The 24340-nt window shown below is 57.9% G+C and overlaps 2 protein-coding genes across 10 annotated transcripts; both read right to left on the bottom strand.

Annotated features, from left to right (window-relative positions):
- Positions 1-44: 44 nt before the first annotated feature.
- Positions 45-9731, bottom strand: TOR4A (torsin family 4 member A). 9 transcript variants are annotated; one of them, XM_080402060.1, is made up of 2 exons: positions 9634-9731; positions 45-2907 (listed from the first exon to the last, which is right to left on the bottom strand). In XM_080402060.1, the coding sequence occupies exon 2, from the start codon at positions 2870-2872 to the stop codon at positions 1310-1312; it is 1563 nt and encodes a 520-aa protein (XP_080258186.1). In that variant the 5' UTR covers positions 2873-2907; positions 9634-9731; the 3' UTR covers positions 45-1309. The 9 variants fall into 9 exon arrangements, with proteins under 9 accessions (XP_080258186.1, XP_080258187.1, XP_080258189.1 ...); XM_080402061.1 differs by having other exon boundaries at positions 45-2904; positions 9634-9712; XM_080402063.1 differs by lacking the exon at positions 9634-9731 and adding an exon at positions 6792-7438.
- A 4311-nt stretch (positions 9732-14042) lies between these two features.
- Positions 14043-23217, bottom strand: ANAPC2 (anaphase promoting complex subunit 2). Its single transcript, XM_080402051.1, has 13 exons — positions 22750-23217; positions 21519-22132; positions 20889-21021; positions 19080-19254; positions 18822-18941; positions 18401-18518; positions 18144-18322; positions 17888-18029; positions 17449-17524; positions 16678-16881; positions 15898-16027; positions 15303-15538; positions 14043-14549 (listed from the first exon to the last, which is right to left on the bottom strand). Exons 1-13 carry the CDS (start codon positions 23200-23202, stop codon positions 14337-14339), a joined length of 2793 nt encoding a protein of 930 aa, XP_080258177.1. The 5' UTR covers positions 23203-23217; the 3' UTR covers positions 14043-14336.
- Between the last annotated feature and the right edge of the window lie 1123 nt (positions 23218-24340).

The raw sequence follows: 24340 nt of genomic DNA, 5'->3' as shown, positions 1-24340 counted from the left end.
GATAAATTTGGGAGGGAAATCGCATTTCAATCAAATAAAGGAAATGTACTTAGAAGGATTTTATTCAGGATAGTTTGGATTTATTCCTGACAATAGTTCTGGAAGCAGGAGTTTGTGATGGAAGTCTTTGGAGACCAACGATTAGAAAGAGGCAAGTCAAACAGCCAGTGCAAACATCCATAGGATTACGTATATGATAATTCACAACAAATTGTAGAAGGAGATTTAGGTACAAAACCAAAACCTGAAAAAGCAACGTCATAAATACCTGCCCCGTTTGTCTGCTCAAACAAGGACATGTGCTTTCCCTCAGGTGCTTCCAGGCAGCAGGCTCTCCCCGGGGTCTCAGTGGCAAAGAACCTCTTCTCGGCCTCGCATGACTGGGAACAAGCCCAGGATTCCCACTGCACTCGGCCCAGACAGCCCAAACTGTCTTTTCCAGTGTGTGCTGCTTAATATCTGTCAGTTGCTATTTTGGGCTTTCTAGATAAGGAGTGTGGTGAAATGTACCCAGAAGCACAAAGCAGAAGAGCTCTCGGGAAGAGTTGCCACCACCAGACCTGAAACAATCCGTCGGTTATTTCTGCACTGGCTGGCACAGCTGAACAGTCTTCAAGACGAGCCCAAACAGACTTGCGGGGCAGAAATATCACTGGAGGTGCCAAAGGTGAGCTCAGGTATGAGCTCAGAAGAGCAACAGCTCAGGAACAGGTCCAAAAAGCAGTCTGGAGCACGCGGCCACACAGGAGCTGGGGAAAGCGGAGCTCTGACTGCCTGGGCGTTTGGGGGGTCAGGAGCCACAAATTCCCCCAGTTCTCCCAGGCGTCCAGCACTGTCTCTGCTCCATGTACCACCAGCCAGGACCAAGCAAAGGAAAGACCTGAAGGCTGTGAGCCTGGAGGAGGAGTGAGACACAGCTACGTGTACTGCAGGGACAGTAACCCAGTTACTATTTCCCCCTCCTGTTTATATCCCACAGCGTCTGTTCTCATCTCACAGCTCCTCAATGACAAGTATCCCAAGTGAGCGTGAGAGGAACAAACAAAGCATCTCACAATTAATGGGAGGCTGCTTGGGCTTCGTTGCCCCTGCCTTATTCATGCAACATGAGGAACAAGTGAAGCATCTGGAGGAGACCAGAGGCCACGTTGCAGAGGAGCCCAGGCTGCCATCCCTCTACCTTGACCCCAGCAGAGTCAGTGCAGGGCTGAGAAAGGACGCTGGGACCACAGCCTGCTGTCACCTACTCCTCCACAAGCCCAGAATTTTGCAAATCCTAAGAGCAGGACTCGGTCTCTGCAGTGAATCACTACAGCAGGTTGACTTTGGCCACAACCTGCTTGCAGCCCATGCTGGAATACTCCTTGTCCCCTGTAGTGTAGTAACTGAGCTGACTCGCTAAATTTTCGATGTGCTTCTGGTCGGGATACAGCCCTTCCCTCCTCATTTCCTCTAGGAAGCAGTTTATGACATGAGTTTTCTCCAGAAGAACAAACGGGATGATGTCTGCAGACTTCCAGAGAGGGTGGGCATCAATCAGTACAGGCTGGATGATGCTGAGCAGTTCTTCAGCTCCCCTTTGCTGATGCAGAAGCTCAGCAGATGCATTCTGGATAACAAACTTTGCTATTTCACCACCTCCTATGTTGCTTATTAAAATGTAGATGGCATTGAGGAACTCATTAGTTTGATTGGGTTCAAAGAATCGGCTGAGAGTATCCAGCAGGACCGGAGACATGAGTTCAACCTCATCCAGAATAAACAATGGTATCTTCTCTTCTATTTCTGCTCTTGTAACCATGTCAGAAATCTTCCGAGACAAATCTATTTCACAAGTAAGAGGAGCCACCCCACTGGGGCAGTGGTGCATAACAAAGTACTGAAGCACAAAGTCATTGTCCATGACAGAACGAAAGTGTTTGGCCAGCAGCCAGCCAACATGACTCTTTCCAACTCCTGTCGGGCCATTTAAAGAGATTACTAGAGGCTTGTTGTGTATGTGGGTAGCCAGATAGTCTTTCAGTAATTCCATAATACTTTCCACAGCAACCTTCTGCCCAAATACTTCCCGGTGCATTGTTTTTTCCAAACCATCTAGGTCATATTTTTGGAGGTTATCATCCAGGTTCTCAATTGCATTGAGAATCTGGAAGAAGATAATGACAATGAGTAAGAGGAGGCAGCGTTTTGCCTTGCTTTTCTCCTCTGTTGGAAGGTATCTTTTTGTTTTATCTGGATACAGGACTATCCTAGATTTTCTGCGGTTCTTTTTCTGCCTGCATTTTTTCATTGCATACTGCTCCACAGATGTGTCAAAGGTAAAGTACCGGGAAGTTTCAAAGCCTGCCTCATTAAAGAAGGACATGGAAGGGCCGTACAGGCTAGTTCGGTTCAAGGAAAGCTGCCTTTGAAGCAGCCTTGTATGGACAAGCTCTGAAGACTTTTCGAGAGAGAGCTCTAAATGCAGGCGGCTTTTCTTTTGCAGCCGGTATCGTCGTCGCAAGCGGATGATTGCCCGCAAGGGAGAAGAAATAGAAGACATTTTCTTTGAAGCAGCCGGGATTTCAGCGTCCAGTACTTCTTCCCCATCGGTTTCATAGCAAGATGCCTCTCCTTTTGCATCACTCTCAGCACAGGGCATTTCCCCTTCTCTGTCACTGTCAGCCCCGGGCATCTCTCCTTCCACACTGCTCTCAGCACAAGGTGCCTCTTCTTTTGCGTTGGTCTCAGCCCCAGGCATCTCTCCTCCTGCACTGCTCTCCGCACAGGGCACCTCTCCTTCGGTATCGCTCTCCGCACTGGGCACCTCTCCTCCCTCCGCAGCAGAGGACACCTCCCCATCCACCTCAGCAGAGGGCAACTCTCCATCCATCTCGTCTGGTTCTTGCAGCCCATTCACATCATCTGCTTTGTGAAAAGCAAAAGAACAAAGTAAAATCAATTTGTAAGACCAGAAAGTGACCAATAACAGATTAGACAGATATCCCACTTTCTAACAGACAGAACCATTATCTGTAGCAATTGGCAATGGTAAGGTGGCAGAGAGACTTTCAGACCTAAGCTGATTTTCTGGAAGATGCTCTAGACGTGCAAAACTATGGATGAAATTCAGTGTAAATAAATGCAAATTGATGTATGTCACAAAACCAATCCTGCCTTCACATATAGAAGGAAATCTCAGAGCTGGCTGAAGCCAGAGCTGGGGAGCCCCGGGCAGACCGACCCATGCTCTGAACTGAGCTTCCCAGTCCTATTTCCTTACATCTGCTGGATTTAAGCAGGACGCAAACCCACCCCTCCGCACCTGCACACACACGTACACACTCCTATAGGAACAGCCACCTGCACAGCTGCTGCGGGGTGTGGGAGCATGCATGGGAGTAACCTGCTATGAAAACGCTCTTGCCACGCAGGTTGTGGTGGCACAGCATCTCCCTGGGGGGATTCTTCCCCACCGATGGGTGTGCCAGGCAGTGCCAGGCAGTGCTGGCAGGGGGAGGAGGCGAGGGCAGTGTCCCCAGGCTGCCCCAGGACAGGAGGCGCTCAAACAGGTTGCAGAGAAGGGGCACAGCTGTGACTAAGCCTGCCAGCAGCACACAGCTGTGGGGAGAGGAGCGGGGCTGCCCCACAGCACCCCGACCCTCCTACCCCCACAGTCCTTCCCTGCCCCGTGTGCCTGTGCACTCACACCCCAGACACGTGGCAGACGCTGTGCCGTTCCCACACGAGACCCCGGAGCCACGCAGGAGAGCACAGGGACATGAGCATCCCTGGGAATAACCTTCTGGATGGAGAACGCATGGGCAAACCTCGGTCAGTGAACTAGGAAGAAGAGGAGAGGCCATGTTCCAGCAGTGGGATGCGATGACAAGAGGCACGGATTCAGGGGGCAAGCCGCCGCGAGAACACAGACCTCCAGCCCTGGATGCGGCCACACGGCGCAGGACCCCATGCACGACCACCTCCACGTGCCACAGTGCCGGGGACGGATCCATCCCTGCCTGACACGAAGGCAGTGGTGGCAGAAGCTGTGTCATGGTGGGAGGGCATTTCCCCACCGCCTCTGGACTGCGGCAGCGCTGACGCAAGGGACAGTTTGCTGCCGTGACATCGCCAGCCCCGAGAGCAGGGATGCAGCACGGGCAGAGCAAGGCAAGCCGCTTTCACCAGCCGCCCAGGAAAAATCAAGCCTAGGTCTGGCTTAAAGCACCACATCCCTGGTGAGGAGGAGGAGGAGGTTCCCGAAAGGTTTGTTATTAACTCGCTTCGGCTCAGCAGGAAGTCACCAACCTGCAAAATGTCACGCTCCAGCGAAGGTTTTACTTCCCCTGCCATGAGGCTGACGCAGGCAGCCGCCCGCCGGCACATAGCGAGCAAAAGGGCGGCCGGGGATGCTGCGTGGGGAGTCACAGGGAAACGCTCCCAGGCGTCTCCTCGCTTCACCCTGCTCCTTCCCCGGCCCCTCCGAAGTGCCGGGACACGCCGAGCAAAGCCTTCACCCCCGCCTCGGGGACAAGCTGACTGCTACTCCATGTGCTGGCAGCCGGCTCCTTGTGGGAAGGAGCTGGGGCCAGCCCAGCGCTAATTGCTGGACGAGCTACTGCTGTGCAGCAATTAGCCCCGAGTACTAATTGCTGACCATTTGCAGGCTTTGGCCGTGCCCAGAGCAAAACCAGTTGGATGAGATTCCTGCAAACAGGCACAGAGACAGCGTTTGGCAGGAGGTCTAGGGGCCCACTGCTAACCAGGGATGCCAGGGAGCCCCAGGTTGTCCCCACACCACCCTGGGGTCACACCTTTGCTTCTCTTCATCTTGCACGCTTTGCGCTGCTCACACAGTGCCAGAAGGTCCCCAAAAGGTCGGCTGTTTCCAGAGCTGCTGGGAAGCAGCCTGTGCAGCACAGACTGGCACAGACACGGTCCCCAGGGAGCGGGGACATGGCAGAGCTCAGCCTGGGGCCAGGACAGCCCTCCTAGCTGTAACACACATCAGTGCAAACGCACGGTGAAGCTCTCTCAGCCCCAAACCCACCCAGGTATAGAGGGGGCTGATTGAATGCCGGGGGGAAGCTGTGGGAGTTCATGGGAAAAGGCTTAAGGATCAGAAGGACACGGGCAGGGAAATACGAGACATCCCAAACGCTCCCCTGGGGCAGCGGCACACAGCAGGCTGCCATCCCACCCTGCCCCTAGCCCTGGCCGAAGCATGAAGTGGCTCAGCTCCTTGCACCCAGAGCCAGCTCTCTGACCACTGCTGTGTTCGTGCGGGGAAGCTGGTGGAAAACAGCAAGGACTGAGCGCTATTAGCTGGGAGATGCTTAAGACCTTCTTTCCCAAAAGCTGAGAGCCCAAACAGCACATCCATCCCACCAGCATGGGATGCCCAACCCTCCAGATGAGCCGAGTGAGGCAGGGTGGAGGGACCAAATCCCATCCTCAGCAAGAAATCTGTCCAGTCACGCATATAATAATCCCATTAATACCGTGACTCAGTTCCTAATACCTGCTGGTATTTACATAGGACTCAAGTTTTGTGAGAGCAGCCCCCGCTTGCTCAACACCAGACCGGGGCCAGGGCAGGCAGCTGTGCTAGCCCAGCAGCGCTGCCAGCCTGCAGAGATGGGCATTCAGCAGCTTAATTAGATGTTTGGCAAAAACGATAGGAAAAAGAACCCGGCCATGCAGCCTGCAGCATCACAAGTGCTTGTGCAAACACCGTTAGTTGCTGCTCTGCGCCCGCTCCGGCCGCACGGCAGGAAGGCTTGCTTTTAGCTCTGCTGAGAAACCTCCAGCCTTCCTCCTTCAGCTCTTCCCCAACATTTGCCTTTGTGCATGACCCTGCTCCTGCCAAAACAAGGTTTCCACAACAGACCAGCCTGTGCAGCAGTCAGAGGCAGCTGGGAGGGAACTGGGACAGGACTGGGGAGGGGCAGCCCCCGGGCAGATGATGTTCGTGGGTAGACAGTGCCCAGTTTGCAGGAGACATGGGCTGCCAGCAGCCATAGAAACGTGTCCCCAGTTAAAGTGCCAGCTGCTGAATCCCAAGGATGGCGCTGAAGAGGAGGGAGCTGCCCCCCAGACTCAGGCTCTTTGGGTTAGCAAAGGTGCTGGGAAAAGGGAACAGCTGGAAAATTCCAAAAGCTGATCCCCCATCCCAGCTGAAATCCAACCCCATCTGACCAAAACTGAACATTTACAGGGGGCATGTGGAGCAAAACAGCCCCTGGCAGCAGGGGCTGCGGATCGAAGGGTTTCCGTGGCTGGGAGCAAAAATCCTGGCTGCTGGCAGAGTCCAGCACGGCCCCGGTGCAGGGCACAGCCCTGGCACTCCGCATTGCAGCTCCCCACAAACACTGCTCAGAAACAAGCTGAGACACATGGTTCGCTTCACGGCTTGAGCTCGGGGTCTACAGGCACTCACCCTCCCGAAAAACGCAGCACAAAGGTGACAGCCAAGCAATGCAAAAGCCACCCGTGTTGCCCCAAGAGCCCGCTCGCCACCAAGCCCTGCCAGCCTCCCTCCCAGCTCAAACATTTTACCAAGCTCCAAAGACCGAGACCAATTGGGAAGGGCAGCAAGCGCAGGGAAAGAGCCTGCAGCATCCCAAACCGGCAGGAACAGGAGGGTCCCCACAAAACTGGGGTGTTTTTTGGTGGGAAGGGTCCATTGGGACCAGCAGGAGGTGGTGGTGGGGATGGAGCTTGAAGTGGCCGAAGCCGAGGGGTGCCCCAGTGACCCTCCGCGGGGTGGGGGGCAGGATGGGGGAGCCGAACCAAGCGCAGTTACCCACAGCGTCTTCCTTGAGGCCGACTGCTGGCGTTCCTCTTCGGCTGCCGAGCCCAGCCCCCGGCCTTGGACAGGCCAGCTGCTCCTCTGGCCCCCCTTATCCGTATAAAAACCCAACCGCAGAGAGGAAATGGTGAGGAGGAGTGGCTGGCAGCGGCACTTCCTTCTCCCCGTCTTCTCTCCCCTCTCTTGCTCAAAGCCCTCCTCGGTGGCTGCTGTCACGGTGGCATCGTGCAAAGAAACACGAATCCCAGGTGTCCGCAGCAGGATGGGGATGGGGCAGCGGGATGAGCTCATCACCCGCGCAGCCTCGAAAGCCCAAAGTTCAGGCAAAACATCCCCACCCTCTGGGGTGTAATTAGCTGGGAGCCCGTCACCAACAAAGGTCGAAGCGGTGATGCTTTGGGAGGTTATCGGGGCTGTCCCAGAGCTGGTGCAGCTTGGGGATGAGGGACCTTGTCAGCAGGGAAAACAGGGAGGGCAGAAAATTAAGTGAATCTGGGGAAAAAATGGTGAGTCCATAAATAAACAGTGAGTCTGGAAAAAACCAGCAAGTCCAGAGGAGTTATTTGTCTGTCCCTGGGCAGGCTCCTGCACCACAGCAGCTCCTCTGCCCCAGCCACCCCAACCCTGCGGTGGCTTTTGGCCCCTTGGCAGCCCCCAGCCCCACGGCAGCGGGACATGGGGCAGCTGCTGCAGGACTGACCTCTGCCAGGGACGGCACGGGCACCCCAAGCCCTCGCTGCACAAAAACTCCCCAGGGAAAATCCACTTACTTCTTCCACCAGCTGCATTGTGAGGAGGAGGAAGCAGCGGAGTTTTTTCTGTACCTGGCAGTGCAAGGGCTCATCACAGCAGCTCCGCCTCACCTCCACCTGCAGCTCAGCTTTCCTTTAGCCCTAATGAACCTGCCCCGACACCTCCCACCTGCGCTTGCACAATCCGGCCGAAGCTTTTCTCCCAAAAAGCAAGCCCATTTGGCAAAGCCAGAGCAGCAATGCCACCTCTTGCCAGTCTTTCAAGCTCCTGTTGTTGGATAAACCCCCAGCTGGAACCCACTCCCTGTAAGAACAGCTGCCCAGGGCTAAAAATAAAGGAAAAAAACCCCAATTTGGGGTGTTTTGGATCATCGCAGTGCAGATCCCACCCTGGCTGTGATACATATCAAGGTCCCAGCATCTCCGTGGGAAGGGGATGCTTCGAGCAGGATCCCCGCAGCCCAGACATGCAAAGTCTCCCTGACCCTGTGCTGGGTGGCTGGACGTGCCTCCACTGTGGCAAGGGAAGATTTGCCTAACAAATCCTTGCAAATGTGGGGATTTGTGTCACGAAGGCAGAGGAGCTCAGCTGCAGGACAGCCACTGGCATGGAAAAGCTGGGAGCTGCTCTCGGGGTTGGGAAGCCCGGCAGGGCTGACCCCAAGCTGGAGGTCCCCTCCGGAGGAGCTTGGGCAGGGATTTCAGGAGTAGCCATGAAAATAAATGTTTTTCTGGCTAATTCAGATTTTTGTGAAGGAAGATATTCCCACAAGCAGCATGGTTGAAAACCATTTAAGAAAAAAAAAAGCAATGCCCCCCCCAGCAATTAGAGGAGCAAGAAGCTCCCAGCCACCACCCAAGGGCTGTGAGCAAACCTTAACAGCCCAGAAAAAAAATTTATTGCTGAAACTGGGAAGGAGCGTGAGCCATCCCCAGCGCCCCTTGGGCAGCTGGGGGGGGGCATGGGGGACGGGCAGCCTCAGAAATGCAGCAGGAAGGCAAGGGAGAGTGGAAGCAGGGCTCGAAGCAATGCCTCCAGGGATGCTTACCCTGCCTGGGAAATGGCATTGCTAAACCCCTCCCCAGCTGTGGGGACAGAGAGCTGGTGGGGGCCATGGCCAGAGCAGACGGTGACAAGCTCTTGGTTACAGTGGGGACGTGGGAGCAATCTGTGTGGGACCCTGGTGGTGCTGGGGGAGCTGGATGGCACGTGGGGACCTCAGCGGGGCAGCGTGGCCACCACCAGCCTGTGCCGGGGGCCACACACAGCCATGGGGTGCCCGTGCAGGTGACAGGTGATGGATGCAGGGTGCTGCAGGGCTGGCGCTGGCAGCTGGGGATGCTGTCCTGGTGCCAACGCTAACCAGCCTCCCAAATCCTTGGCTCAGTCTGGGGTAGCTGCCAAGAAAGCCGGGGGGGCGCCTGGGGGGAGCGGGAGGACGGGGCAGGGGCATCGCTGGCACCAAGAGGTGTCCCGTGTGGGGACGTCCCTCCAGTGTGACCCATCGGGCAGGCGGGGAGAAGGGGGACGGGACTGTAGAAACTGGCTGCTGCTGGTGTTCCTGGCCAAAATACCTCCTCGTGCTGCTGCTGCCCCTGCCGCGGCCCTGGTGTGGGGGCTGCATCCCCCCCATGGGGCTTTGGGGACCTCTGGCACCCCAAAGTAGAGGGAACAAGCTGCCGTGCCATGGGGAGGGGACATCCTGGGGGGGCAGGCACATGTTGGCATGGTGACAATGCAACGGGGGGCCGTCTGTATGTGGGGGACAACATAGTGGGGTGGGTGCTGCGTGGGGAGCAATGCAATGGGGGAGCAGTGCCTGGGGGGCCCCCCACATGCAATGGAGTGGGCTGTGTACATGGGGGGGCTGTGCAATGGCGGGGACATGCACAGGCAGGGTGGCAGTGGCAGGGGGGTGCAGGGGGACAGTGCAGCTATGGGGGGGGGGCACCCCTGGGCACTGGGGCCGTGCACCCGGGGGGCTGTCTGCATGCAATGGGGCAGCGCGATGGGGTGGGTCTGTACAGGGCAGCGGTGTGGGGGGGTTGGGGCCCTCTCTCCTGCCAACCCCAGTCCCCTCCACTCACCTTGGGGCCACAAGCCCTGTCCCGTGTCCCTGCCGGTGCCGGAGCCCCGCGCCGGGCCCCAGGCAGGGAGGAAATGGTGGCTGGGGATCGGGCCGAGCGCTGCGGGGCCACGGCCCTTCCTGCAGCCACGAATGCAAATCCTGCGCAAACACAGCCTCTCCCACAGCTCTGCCCCACCACGGCGCGCCTCGGGGGGAAAAGGGGCAAGAAAGCCCCGGGGACAGGGGAACGGCCACCTCCGAGCCAAGATTGTGGTACCAGTTACCGACCTGTACCCACTGGTTTGGGTACCCACGGGTGATGGGCACCCCCCGATACTGGTACCCACCGGAAAGCATCGCCGGAGGTTGGGGCGCCCGCATGGTCCCTTGCTGCTGGGCACCAACTTAGAGACAATGTTAGGGGTTTCCTGCATATTTTTTTTGGCACATCGCCTGTGTAGCCAAAATACCTCCAGGGCTGATGAGCAGCAGCTGCATCCCTGACACGTGCACCCCAAGCCCCTCTGCTCCCCTGGGAAGTCAGAACAAGGTGAACGAACCCCCGCAGGGCCAGCAGGTCCCTTTGCAGGGAAGCTATGGGTGCCCACATCGCAGAACAGATCCAGGGTGAGCCCCAGCAGCTCCAGGACGGAGGGTCCCACACCCACAGTGCTGGCCTTGCCTGGAGAAACTTTGCAAAAAAGGAGGAAATCCATCAAAAAAAGCAGCTAAAGGCCGCCAAAAAGGTCTCGGGCTTGGAACTGCCAGGAAAATGGATGTAGAGATCAGAAATACACCCCATGGATGCAAAGCTTGGAGCAGGCAGGGAGCAGGCAGGTGGCCCTGAAACCAAGTGAGAGAAGGGGAAATGGCACCAGGGTGAGGACACAGAACCCCCTGAGCAGCCCCACAGACCCCAAACTCAGAGCCAGCCCTCCCTGCAGCCCCCAAAAAAGAATAAAAGTTAAAATAAAATAATCTGATCCATGGTAGGCAGCAGCTTCCTTGCGTGGGGCTTCCCAAGCAGCTGGCAGGCAGCATCCCCTGGGAGCACCACGTGCAGGATCCAGCCCCGCAGCATCATTTCCAGAGCCACATGTCCTTCTTCTGAGCATTGAGCCGCCACACTAGCGATGGCCTGGGCTGTTGGATGTTTTTTTTTTCCTTTTACATCACCCACCTTGCGTTGATCTGCCCTGAATCCTCTACCGCTGCTCCAGCCCCTCACTTCCACGGGGCTTCTCCACACCGCCAGCCCTCCTGCATCCTAAACCCGGCGGCGTATCAGCAAGAAGCAAGGTCCCTCAGCGTCAAACCAAACCGGCAGCAGATCAGCAATTCCCCAGGCAGGATGCAGTCCCAGAGCCGTGGAGCCAGACCCTGCGCTCTTCCCAATCTCACCCCTCGCAAAGAATTCCAGCCTTCATAAGCAGCCCTGCTTTAACACATCCTAAATAACCCAAACAGTTTATCTGTGGGCCGGGGAATGTCCCCTGTAGGGACGCCGCATCCTGCTTAGGTTATCATGGCCCTTCTAAACAGTTTATAAATAGACCACGGCAAATGAGGGCGACCGCTCTTTTTGAAGGAAAGTGTGGATTTTTATCTAATTTCTTTTTTTAAAGCCACTGAAGGGGCGCTGGTCCAGATGACAGCGCCTAACCCCCAATTTAAATCCGCTGCTGCTTCCTCCTCCAGCTGAGCTCCATCCCCACCTCAGTAAAACCATTAAAAAAGGGGGAAATACAACGAAAGATGGGCTTGGCAGCTTCGCCCCCTCATGTGCGGGCCTCGGTGAAGGCTGCGGTCACGCCATGAGGCGCCGGCCGGGCTCAGCGCCAGGGCGGCAATGGGAAGGGTGCTGGGTGGGCAAGCGGAGAGGGCAGGGACCCGTGGCACGCACGGCTGCACCTCGGAGGCTTCGTGTTCACACTGCTTCTTCCCTTGGGAAAAAAGTGGAAAATTTGGGAGGAAAAATGGAAAACTTGGGAAATAATTTGGTGAAGATGGAGAGCAGCGAGTGCCCGCAGCCACTCCTCTGCGGCGGGTGGGACAGCCACCTACGCGGCGTCCCGCAGTCAGCGTCCCCCCGGTGCCATAAACGTTGACTCATTTCACAAGCGGCAATCAGGGAGAATCATTGTGACACGCTCCCCCATAAAGGGGTGTTCACAGGAAGGATTTATACCATGCAACAAGGGCGTCGGTAAAACACCCCAGAGGAACTGAAGCCATTTCCAAGCATCTAAGGAGTAAAGAAATGGGGTTTTCCATGCATTTGAGTGATAGGGTTTTTTTTTCTTTCCTCTAAAAGTGGAAGTGATTTGCAAAAGTGAGGGACCTGGGGCAGGGCTTTGCCCCAGCCAGCACATGTAGCTCTGGCTGGAAGCGATGCGGCTGCGTGGCAAATGGCACAGGGAAGAGCACAAAGCCCTTTCTTCTCCCCAGCTTCCTCCGTTCAGGCTGAAAAATTGCCTTTCCAGCTTGTTTCAATTAATTTTAAGGCTTTTACATTCCACAAAAGCTAAAGTGTTCATTAAACCAAATTTTTTCCTATTCTAATACTTTGAAAAGACCATGCTCAGCTGGTGGCTCCAGCTCAGCCACGCCAGGACCTTCCATGGGGAGGGAAACAACTCCGGGTCCCCTCCGCAGCGGCGACACTCGCCCTCCCGCTCAGAATGGCCAAACTCATCACATCCCACAGGGGCAGCATCAAGGCAGCTGGGAAAAGTCAGGGCAGGAAAGGTGCTCATCCCATCCCTTCCCCACCCTGCCCCCCCCAGCACCGGCAGAGCTTTGGGCACGGTGGGGAGAGCTGGATGTGCCCTGCATCTCATCACGGGGAGGCTGGGAGCGCTGCCAGGGATGGGGTATGGCTAGGGCACACTCACCGCGCCGCAGCAGCCTGCCTTGTGGGGGGAGGAATATATCCACCTGTGCTCATAGATAAAGAAATATTTTTGCATCTACAAGCACAGCAGAACTGGCCAGGGCCCTGGCGTCACTCACAGCCACCATCCCTGCCCCAGCAGCCGGCCCTGCCTGCACCAGTGGCCAGGGACAGCCCTGGCTGCCAGCAGCCCCGCTGCAATGCTGGTGGTTCCTTTGATCTCAAAAGATCAAAAAGAGCCATTTGCCTGCACTGTCGAAGCCGCAGCGTGCCCAGACATTCAATGGTCAGCCACGAAGTGCGGAGTGGGACGTGCCATGGCACACCCCACGCAGCTCCAGCTCCTGTGGCTGGCAGACACTGACCCTGTGGCTGCCTGCCTTTCCAGATACTTCCACATGCTCAAACAGTTTTCTTTCCTGAAAGAGTAAAACAAAACAAGAGAAACTGCCAAACACAGCCCTGGGGCTCTGCACCTGCAGCACATACAGAGAAGAGGATTCCTCAAGGGATATCTGCACAGGCTGCCCACGTCTTCCTCCATCTCGCCTTCCCATGGCATGCGAGTTTTGGATGGAGCCCAGACACTTCTGGGCTGCTTTGATTTATTTAGTGGCAGGTGAGCGTCAACAAGGCTGTATGTTAAATAGGAGTTGCTTTCCGTGTTCCACGGGCCTCTCGTGCACCTGGACGCACAGCAGTGCAGCCGGGGTTGCAGGCTGCTCCCGAGGTTCAAGCGTGGCCCTTTGGGACCTCAGTTCCAGCAGCTGCAGTGCCCGCGGGCTGGCACACAGGAGCCAGCAGAGGAGGAGGGAGGCTCCTGGAGCCGTGGACACTCATTCTTTGCTCCACAGAAAGCAACTGGTTATTAAAAGCCAGATTTTCCCAGCACATTCCTCCCAAGGAGCAAAACCCACCTGGGAAGCAGGACCACGGAAGCCTGAACGGCAGCAAACGGAGACAGGATTGCCATCCCCAAACCCACTGCCTGATCCCCAAGCTGGGGCGCGATGCTTACCCAGCGGAGCTCAGGCGTTATCCCACCCGACCCCCTCCTTCACCTCAGTGGTGCCAGGGCCTCTGGAGCTCACCAAGACAATGCACCCTTGAGGGCAGCCGCTGTGTCTCACTGCCACAGTGAAGCAATCCCACCGCTGCCAGGAGAACCCACTTACTTCTCCGCTGGGACTGAACAGCTTGCCCTGAAGAACTGCTACGCCTCCTCCATCCAAAGCGTTCTTCATCCCACAAAACGATCGTGCCCCACAGTTTAGGAGTCCCAAGCAAGAGTGAGCGGATCCTGCACTCTTCCTCCCACATCAGCCGCAGGAGACGGCACGAACACTTGCTTTTGTGCAGGGTCTCGCTCATCACAGCCAGCTGCAGGATGCTGCTTTAGCCGCACACAGAGACCCAGACAGCAAGTGGAGCCAACAGCCCCCCTCCCAAAACCTCCCGGGACCACAGATGGAGACCCAATGAGGGGGAGACAGTGCCTGGCGGGCTGAGAGGAAAGAAAAGGAGTTGGTACCGTCTGAGAAAAGACGACTGCTGGCTTTTATTGCCCAGTGAAGTGGGCTCAGACACTCACGTACCGCAGGAAAAGCACCGTGGGGAGCAGGCCCAGACCCAGCAGTTGTGGGCGCACAGCCCAGGCTGCTGCTGAGCTGTCTCCGTGTGGAAAAGGACACCCGCTTTGGGGAAGAGGGCACAGAAAACCCCCAGAGCAGAGGAACTTCCCAGCAGGGTGCAGAGATCTGGGTGGCACGCAGGAACCCAGCACAGGCACGGAGAAGTGACACCGAGGGGAAGGCAGGGACGCTCGCAGTCTAGTTGCAGTTCTTGGGAAGGCGATAGACACTGCCCGAGTAGATCAGCTGCTGGTCCCGCACCTTCTTGTGCAGGAAACTCTGCAGCTCTTGTAGATCAATCTCGGTGACCACCGGGCCTGTCATCACAAACATCTTCAGCATGCTGTGAATCCTCTCCAAGGACAGGCTCTCGAGGTTGGTCAGCATGGCCTGGATGTACGTCCAGAACAGCTGTGGGGGGACACGTGAGCAACAGTAAATCACGCTGCCATCTGCACCGTGAAGAAAAGGGGTGCTTGGGCATCCCCCGTCCCAAAAGTGGAGCAGGGCTGTAGTAGGTGGCTGTGAGTTCTGCTCTCAGCCAGGAGCATGCGGCCTTTCAAGAGGACACATCCAAGAACAGGACACCCAGCCAGAAAGCAGGATTTGACGTGCAGCCCGTGCATGACCCTCAGTGGATAAACACCAGTATGACACCTGCGTGTTGCCCAGCGGCACAACACGGGCACATGACACACGGGTAGGAAAAGCACTGGAAGTGCCCAGGAACCACAACGCAGAGAAGGCAAAGGTCCAGCTGTTAGTGCTGGGGCAGCCTTTTTGGCAGCCTAAGTGCCATGAAGCCCCGCCTGGGGGAATCCAAGAAAGTTATGGCTGCTTTTAAATAGGAAATCCTGTCTCAGAGGTTTTCTTTATTTACACTGAGAAAACAGAGGTCGAGATACCCAAATGGCTGCGTGGCTCAGCAGCCGGGCACTTCCCTGGAGGGAAGGCTGTGATCCAGCCCCTGCACCAGTGAGCGTTTACCAAGAGACAGCCCCTTCCAACACCCATCACGCTGCACTGAGCCACCTGCAGGGGAAAATGCAAATCCAAAGCGCAAACTGAAGCCCTCATCTCAATCGGATTCCCCAAAACCAAAAGCTCGGGATGTTTGCATTGTCCCGCCGGCTTCGCAAGCAGCCGAGACGCACAAGCGCGTACCTGCAGCTCTTCCTCTTTCTGGTCAGCCTGTGAGGCCATGGCAGAGTCCCCCTCCTCGTCGCTGTCTATCAGAACGACCTTCTCCACCTGGTCCTTCTGCTCCTCCTCAATCACAGTGAAGACGCCTTGCGGCTCTTCGCGCAGGACGCCCTGCTGCAGCCACAGCGTCATCTTACGCTTCAGCGACGTCACGGGCACCTTGAGCACTTCGCTCAGCTCCGTCAGCGTCCACGTACCTGCAGACCCCACGGATCTCAGAGAAGAGAGCGGGACACCTGCCCACCCAGCCCCAGAAGCCACGACTCGGTGAGAGGACGGGGACGGCTGGGAGCCAGTGCCAGCAGCAAGCAGCTGTGTGCAGGGGCTGCCTGGCCGCGGAGCAGGTGCTGGGCTGCGGCCCTGCTCCGTGCCGTCTCCGAGGGTGGCTGGGGACCTGCTGAGCCCTCTGGTAGGTCCAAGCCCACGAGCCAGGTCTTGGTCCCGCTGCCAGAGCTCTCAGAGCCTCCAGCCACCCCACTAACATGGCCCTCCCACCCAGCCATGCGAAGCACACGGACACGAGGGGTTGACACCGAGTCTCTGCCACAGCACTCACTCTTGGTCTGGAAGTGCAAAATGATGGCAGCGTGCACGGGGGACACGGACAGGGAGAGGGTGCGATCCGCCAGCTCCACGTCCAAGTCCACCAGGCCCAGGTGGTACTTCCAGTTCAGGGTCCTCATGGCCTGCAAAAGGGGGAAGCAGCCGCTCATGGCACATCTGCCAACAGGAGCCACTAAGCGCTGCGTTACTGCAAACGCCCCTCTGCCACCGGGGCCAGCTGCACCCCCAGGCCTCTGCCAGATGCTGAAGCTGCTCCCCTCCTCACACGTCGCCCAGCACTGCCACCACCCAGCCCCCACCCCATCATGGGAAACCTCCTCCTCAGCACAAGTTGTCATCCAGACCTGGCAGGGTAAGCACAGGCTGAGGAAACACTGGAAGACCAAACGGGCTGCCCAGGACAAACTCCTATGGGAAATAAAGATTCCTCTGGGGCAGCATTTCCTCGGAACACACGCCGTCTCTTCTCATACTGGTGTGAAAACAGCCCTGCTTGCTTTGAAGGCCGAGGAAAACTCTCTTCCCTAACTGCCATCACCACAACGACCCAGGCACCCCATAAAGAGAACCCCCCCCCATTAGGCAACAGCTGAGCTGGGGCAGCTGTAACCCCCGATTCAAAGCTGAAGGACTGCGCGATTCCACCGTAACAGCATGGGTGTACCAGCAGCCAAAATCCAAGGGATGTTAAAGCAGACTTTGCACAGACCACGCCATATAACAAAGTCTCAACAGCATACATCGTTTTGAAGGAGGGTTAAAGGTGCCTCACCTTTAATTTCTCATACTTCTTGGAATAGGCTTCCATGGCTTCCTTGACCTTCTCTGGAAGCTCCAGCTTCTCCTCTTTCAGCAGCGGCCAGAACTCACTTGACAGGATAACAGCAACAAGGCTGAACGGTGGCCTCTCCTCCTCTGGAAGCTTCTCTTCCTCATCACGAATGTTGGCATTAATGCGTCGTGAGTCAGCCATATCCTGGAAAAGGCACAGGAAGCTAAGGCAGCTCCTTCTCTTCCAAGTCAGTGCTAACCCTTACTAAAGGGGAAACTTAAACAAGGGGACTAGCATCGTCTCCAAATGACGATGGGGACACTGGAAAGGACAAGGTCATGTGTGTCTGCATCAAAGTCTGCTGCACACCCAGAAACAGTTGTGGGGAGGCTGAGGAAGGGCTTGTTCCACTCAACACTAGCCTGGAGTCCCTCCAGAACTGTGCTTCCTACAGTGCTCCAAGTGAATTAAACGCCAGAGTCCCAGCCCCACAGGAGCTGGAGGAGCCCAGCTCTTCACTGCCGGAATACTGCACGGCAGGAAGAGCAGGAAGGACAACAGCACCAGAGCAACCATTCCCCAGAGGTGACAACCCAACCCAAAGGGCTTAGAAAGCAGACAAGATTTTGAACACACTTCTGCCTCTCACACACCAGCCCCCTCACAGGGATTTTGGGAACCCCGCTTTCCTAGAAAACCCTTTTGGGGTCCCTCCTCTTTCACAATGAGTTCAAACTCCCAGGACTTGAATTTAAAAAGTAAAACCCATACTTTTAACATGACTTCACAATAGTGCATCTGAGCTTCACCAAACCGCAGCTTCAGCAGCTCCACGTTGCGGATTTCCCTGGTAAGAGAAACACCAGATCAGACACAGGTCCCTCAGAGAGGCGGGTCTGGCTTGGCCTCTGCCGCCTGCAACGCAGCCAAAACAGGTAGCTTCTAGCACAAGGGTGCTCCTCCTAGGAAGCCTTGCAAGGTGTCACCTACATGCTGCCCAGTCAGTGCAAGCCAAGTGCAGGATGGAGCAGGGTGCAGCTTGAGAAGAGGTGAGCACGTGAAATTCCACATGCAGACCCAGAGCTGCAGAGGAAATGGCCAAAGACGCTCCTGGTTCCAGAAAACAGCTGCTCGTAGGACCACAACTGAAGCAACCTTCATCAGGTGATTCTACCATGGAAAGCGCCGAGGCTGGGCACCTGCACCTCACCTCTCAGCGTTGTAGTTGAACTGATGGAGCAGCCGGTCAGCCAGAAGCGTGCGGTATTCGTTGATAAACAGGTCCTTGCTGCCATAGATGCTCACCAGCAGGCTGATGATGTCCGAGGACCGACGCTTGGAACTGGAGTTTCCTAGCGAGATCAAGCAGACGACAGTGCCAGATTATCAGAGACCTGCCCCAGCTCAGCTCAGCTCTAGACGATGAGCAAATGAGCTGCTCAAGACTTCTGGTCCTGGCACCTAACCTGGATCTGCATCAACGGGGTCAGGAACCCAGTCCCCCGGTTCTGAGATGTCATCGTCACTCTCCTGGCCGTTCTCCAGGGTCACCGGGTCAGCTTTCGAGAGCTCGTTGGCAAGATCAGAGCCCTCCGCATCCCCTGTGAGACCGGCCACAATCTTCCGCACCGTGTCCTCCCGAGTCCTGCCCACAGGCAAGAGAAACAGAGCGAGTGAAGGGCGGGGAGAGGGGATGCCCACGACCGCCCCGCCAGCCTCCTACCTCAGATACTTCCTGATGGGCTCGCAGGCCACCTCCAGGATAATCATGGAGGGGTCAAGCTCCCGCAGCGCCTTGATGGCCGAGATATACAGAGTGATGATGTCGGACGTGTTGACTCCTGCAGGAGAGGGGCACAGGGACTCACAGTCACAGAGCACAGGCAGCTTGGGTGCAGGGAGCCTGGATGCTCCAAGCCCTCTGCTCCACCTGACAAAGCTAAACTTCCCGCTCAGCTCCTCACCCCTTTGAAAACGAGGCAGAAAGATCTAAGCAGCTCCTGCTGCCCAGGCACACCCGAATGTGCACAGCCTGACCGCCTCCCATGCATCAAACACAAAGCCAGATGAGGGGTCCCACCAGATCCCCATTCATGCCCAGGCTCCCCACAGTGTTACGGCACACGTGGGGATCTTGTACCCACCAGGGTGCAGAAGTCGCGTTTCCAGAGCGCTTTTCAGGGAGCTGAGCAGCTGATGCCTCTGATTAGTCCTTTCCAGGCAGAACTTGAGGTCCTCCACAGCAGGCTTGGACTCTGGGAAATCTACAAACCGAGGCGCCATTAGAAGCAGCCCCACGCTCCAGGGGAAGGCAAGAGGAGACAGCGCGGTACCGCAGGAGAGGAAGGCCGAGCTATCGTGCATCCAGCCCAAGTCCGAGTGACCGAATGGCTCAAACCTACCTCGAATAATGCTGAAGAGCTCTTCGATGCGCATGCTGGCGTAGCTGTGGTAGAAGAACCTTCGGACGTGGCACCGCCAGCGCTTCAAGGTGCTGCTAGCCTCTGCAGAGGAACGTGCCAAGGGACCATCTTGCAGAAAAACCCTGCTGAGCCAGCCGATCACCTTCTCAATCCACTGCACAAGGACAGGGGGAGCACAGAGATGGTGATCACCACAGCTGGATGCACAGCTGTGTCCCACACTTCACCTATCAACAGGCAGATGAATGAGCAAACTGCCCGCCACACCGGCTGTGACACATTTCGGTGATTCCTGAAAGCAGTAAAGAGCAAGCAAGCCACCCCAAGGACCCACCATCAACCAAAATCAGGCACTTGAAACCAAGACCTCAAATACCAGCTGAGCTCATTTGTAATTATCTACTCCACCACACCAAGGACGCACTGAAGAAATGCACACATTCTGACTGTTACAACTGCAGACAGGACAAACCTGACAACTACACAACACCTGGGCATCAACCTGGGCAAGACTGTGGAAAGCTGGTAACGCATGCTGAAGGAGAAAAGGAAAGGACTATAAATGACGCAAAGTCAGTTCTAAGGAATACAATCATTATCAAACCAACCCATTCTTTCCTGGGAGGTTATCTTCTCTGAGCGCTCCTGTCACAGTCTGATTATCAACTGACTCTCCAGACCACTGCTGATGAGTCTCTCACTTGTACTTTTAGCAAGCTGTTTCTCAGACTTCTCCTGTTTTGCTGGTAGCTTTGCCAGGCTAATGCTTTTTGCCTTAAAATTCTCTCTTCCTAGTTCTGACACGCTCCAGCGTCCTGTGGCCAAACACGCTGCCCTTCCCAAAGAGATGGGAGCAAGGGCACCTCCAGTTACGTCTGACAAGCCGAATGCAGTTGCATTCTCCCTGCTGCCCTTAAAATGTCCTCAAACAATCTCCAGGTCATCCAAAAGCCTTTCTTTCACACAAGGTCCAGCAAAGAAAGTGCTGCACACCAACTAAAGGGGAGCAAATACAAAATGCCTGCTGATGTTGGCACACGACCGAAATAGCCGGCGTGGCAAACAGCAAGGAACTGGGGCAACCACCGAGAGCCGCCTGGTTTGCACAGCAACCTCACTTCACACATTGTGCTTCCACACAGGCAAAGGCAAGGTCACGCCTCCAGGAACAAAGAGCGCAGGGCAACCTGCGGAGCCAGGGCTGGATCCTGCAAGAGCCATAACCCGGAGACCAATTTTATTTGAAGGCCACGCTGGGTACGCTGACCAACACAAACTTGGTTTAAGGCAGCAGCAAAACAACCAGGTCGTCGCAAGGAAGGATTCTAATTCTGTATATGGCCCACCAGTGAGATCAATGCCAGACCATCGTCTCACTTTCTCGATGCCTGTTTTAAATGGGTGCTGAAAAATCGGGAAGAGAACAGAAAACGGCCACACAAATTCTAACGATGGGCCCACCTACGCAGAAGGAGGGTCCTCTGCAGGCCAGGTGGCACTGCACGCTCTCGTAGCTTGTCAAACGGAATCACAGAAATTCCTGCTATGGCCCTCACCGGGTGAAACACAAGGGTCCATCACGCACGGGCCAGAGCAAACCGTCCCCTCCAGCATAAACCAAAACTGAGAGTTGTAACCACCTCTTCTGCCAAGCGTGCTGGGAGTCGCAGCCCAGGACCAAGGGGTTTTGAGGTGGAATCTGCTTTTAGCCAGAGCTGCTAAAGCACCAACAGCAGCAGCTGCTCATCTCCGAAGGAAGGGCCCTTGCCGCCCGCACGCCTGCCTTACCTCCTGGAACTCATTCAGGAAGGAGCGCTCGTACTCCCCCCTGCATCGCTGCTCCATCCTCTCTTCTATCATCCTGTGCAAGATGGTCGTGACCGCATCGGCGCTCACTCTCTCCAGCAAATGCAGCCGGTGGCTATGGAGACAATGCACCGTGTATGGAACCAAAGGCACAAGCAAGTACAGACAGCCCCGCTACCCAAAGGCACCTTCCGCCCCGGACACGCCACAGATGCAGGCCTCAGTGTAAATGCTCTGACACACAGACGCACTGCGTGTATAGCACGTGACGTGACTGCTACCCCACCTTCCTTAGGAACGTGACTTTCTGGCTATCAAAAGCTTTTCCATGTAGAAAAGTTTGCCCCGTTTTGGACAGGTGGCTTTAGCGCAAGAGGAAGGCATTGTCGTATCCGGAGAGAAGAACTTTCTCTCTAAAGATCTCCTGTTCAACCACCAGTCGCCAGCCACCTGCAGACACCCTGTGTCAGGTTCTCTACCCATCACCGTGACCCGGCCCAACCTCACGCGCAACTCCTCCCATCTCCAGAAATGAAGAAAACCCGCCACTGCTCCCCGTCCAGACCGCCTGGTCCTGTCGAGTGACAGCCACCACCCCGTAAGCGTACGTACAGGATGTCGTTGAGCTGCTGAAACTGCTCCATGGCTTTGGGGCACCAGCACTGCTCCCTCTTGCTGCTGCAGCCTGTGCAGAGCGCGCTGTCTCCGCTGCCCTCCTCCGGATCACTGTCCTCGCTCATGCTGCTCTCACGCTCGCTCCTTCCCTCTTCTCCTTTCTTCCACTGCCGCATGTATATCCTGAACGTGCGGCCGTAGAACTGCTGGATCATCTCCTGGAAGGATTTGGTCGTGGAGAAGAAGAGGATCGCCTTGAACATGGTGTAGACCTTCTCCTGCAGTGTCTGGGCACCCGTCCCCAGCAGCAAGCCTGCCTCGGTCCACCTCTCCAGGAGCTCCAGGCTGTTCAGGTAGGGGTCCAGGCGCCTCCTGAGGAGACCAAACGCGTCCAGAAGGAGCGAGGAGCACTGGGGCTCCTCAGCCGTGTTCTCATGCTGGCCGATGCCATTCCAGAACTCGGGAGCTATGTTTGCCTGAAGGTCCATCTGCAGCACCTCGACGAACCACTCCTCCACCACCGAGTGCAAGTCATAACGCCGCAGGATGTCCAGGGCTGCCCGCAGCTCCGCATCCTTCAGCGGCTGCACAGCATCCGACCGCGGGACTGCCTGGAAAGCCGAGGGGGCACCGAGCTGGAGACCCCTCCTTGGGGGCCTGTGCCGGGGGGCCCAGAGCTCAGAGGGCACCTGGCAGCTCCCGCTGCTCCACCGAGCCCCACGGGGGGCTGCGCTGCTGGCAGCCCCGTGCCCACCGCCCTGGGACCCCCACAGCCCCCACCCCCGGGCCCCCATGGCCAGGCCTCGGGCCCCCACCGGCCCCAGACTCCCACCGCTCTCGGCCCCCACCGCCCCCGGGCCCCCCACTGCCCCCGAGTGCCCACACCCGGGGGCACCCACCGCTCTCGGGCCCCCACCGCCCTCGCTGCCCACCGCCCCCGGGCCCCCACTGCCAGCCCTCGGGCCCGAGCCTGCCCCGGCCGCCCTGACGGGCCGCCTGGGCCGCCGCGGCCTCTCCCTCGCAGTCCCCGGCAGCCACAGGCCGCCCCCGCCAGGCGCCCCCGGGCCCGCTTCTCCCCACAGCCCCGGGACCGGCCGGGCCGGGGCCGCCTCAGCCCCCCGGGGGCGGAAGCCTGCGCGGTCGGGGCCTGCGCCGGGCCCGCCTCAGGCGCCCACAGGGCCCAGAGCGCGGAGCCCCGCAGCCCCGGCCGCCCCCCCGCCCCGCTCACCAGCCCCAGGGCGGCGGGCGGCACCAGGGCGGTGCTGAGCGTGTTCCAGGCGGCCGAGAGCTCCGCGCCCGCCGGCGGCTCCATGCGGGCCGGGCCGCGCCGCGCCGCGGAGGAGGCGGGGCGGGCAGGGCCGGGCCCGGCCGGGCGGCGGGGGGCACACTGCTGGGCTGGGCCCGCGGCCCGCGGGCACACGGCGGGGCTGCGGAGGGCGGCAGGCCCGGGGCCCGGAGCTGCGGGCGGAGCCGGGAGGCGGAGCGGAGCGGTGCGGCTGCGTGGCCGCATCCCGGCGCTGACCGGGGCTGCGCTTCGCTTCGGTGCTGCTGGATCGCGGTCCAAGGGCATCCCCAGACCATCGCTGGGGGGTCCGGAGGCGGCAGTGGCCCGGGGCCGTGAGCTCGTGCGGGTTTGTGCCTCATGTCCCCGCCGCGCAGGCCCGGGGGGTTCCGAGCGCATCCCGGTGCCCTGCCCGCCCCACCAGCCCGGAGGGCAGCGCGTCCTGCCAGCTCTGCCGGGGCTTCTCGGGCACGAATTCCCTCCATGCCTGCTGCCATCTAGGATTAGCCGCTTTCTCACTTTCCTGCCTTCCCCTGGAGTCACACCCTCTGCGTTCACAGACAGGGGTTCATTTAGCTGTTACCAGAGCCCCTACATCGCAAGGAATATTTTCAGCTTCATAACAGTTCCCGCTGCCACAACAGCACCAGCCTTGAGTGAAGTGCCATGGGGAAACATGGAGCTCCGCGCCCGCCGGCGGCTCCATGCGGGCCGGGCCGCGCCGCGGAGGAGGCGGGGCGGGCAGGGCCGGGCCCGGCCGGGCGGCGGGGGGCACACGGCGGGTCTGGGGCCGGGGGACACATGGCGGGGCTGCAGGGGCGGCGGGGCCGGGGCCGGCGGAGCGGAGGCGGCTGCGGGGCCCGGAGTAGCGAGGGCCCGGGCCGGCTGCGGCAGCTCGGCCGTGGCCGGACCGAGACCGGCCCCCGCAGGGGACCCCGGCCCCGTGGCGCAGCTCCCGGCCGGGCCCCCGGGCAGCCCCGCACCCGCGCTGGCGGGACCGAGGGGCTCGGCCCGGGGCCGTGAGCCCGGGCAGGTGACAGCGGCCCTGCGGGCAGAGCTGCCGCCCCGCCGGACGCGCCTTCGCCCGGCCCGGAACGCGGCCTCTGCCACCTGCCGTGGGACGGCGTCGGCGAGGGAGCGGGCCTGGGGCAGCGTTCCAACAGAATTCCCTCCTGGATTACACACTCACCGGCTTTTTAAAGGAAAACAAAAGGACCTTCCCAGCCCGCTTTCCAATAAGCGATGACCTTCCTTCAACTATCTGGTTTAAAACACCCACGCCCCTGGGACCTGCTGCCTCAGTTCTCCTTTTCCCACTTGTTTTTTGCATGCACTCAATTCCCCCCCGTTCCCTCCGTCAGCACTTTCTGTGAGTTATTTTTCAGATGGGGCTGGAGCCATTTTCTTTCAAAAACCGATGGATGGTTTGGGGGTGAAGGGGAAGAACACATAGAAATTTAACAGCTTAAAAACTGTGCTGTAAAATGACACAGGCAGTGCCTTTGAGAAGAAACCCCACGCGAGATACGAGTCACAG

The sequence above is a fragment of the Falco punctatus genome (genome assembly GCF_963210335.1).
Source record: "Falco punctatus genome assembly, chromosome: 9".
NCBI lineage: Eukaryota > Metazoa > Chordata > Aves > Falconiformes > Falconidae > Falco > Falco punctatus.
The sequence above is the reverse complement of the archived record's forward strand: the minus strand, read 5'-3'. Positions and strand labels throughout refer to the sequence as shown.

Bases quoted from the DNA above. Each gene is read 5' to 3' on its own strand.
- TOR4A (XM_080402062.1), bottom strand. From the start codon at position 4,037: ATGACACAGCTTCTGCCACCACTGCCTTCGTGTCAGGCAGGGATGGAT. The intron at 2,905-3,913 runs GTCTGTGTTCTC...TTCACAAAGCAG, and splicing joins GGCCGCATCCAGGGCTGGAG to ATGATGTGAATGGGCTGCAA.
- ANAPC2 (XM_080402051.1), bottom strand. From the start codon at position 23,202: ATGCGCTCGGAACCCCCCGGGCCTGCGCGGCGGGGACATGAGGCACAA. The intron at 21,022-21,518 runs GTACGTACGCTT...TTGTCTCCATAG, and splicing joins CAGCAGCTCAACGACATCCT to CCACCGGCTGCATTTGCTGG. The intron at 15,539-15,897 runs GTGAGTGCTGTG...TGGGGTCTGCAG, and splicing joins TTTGCACTTCCAGACCAAGA to GTACGTGGACGCTGACGGAG.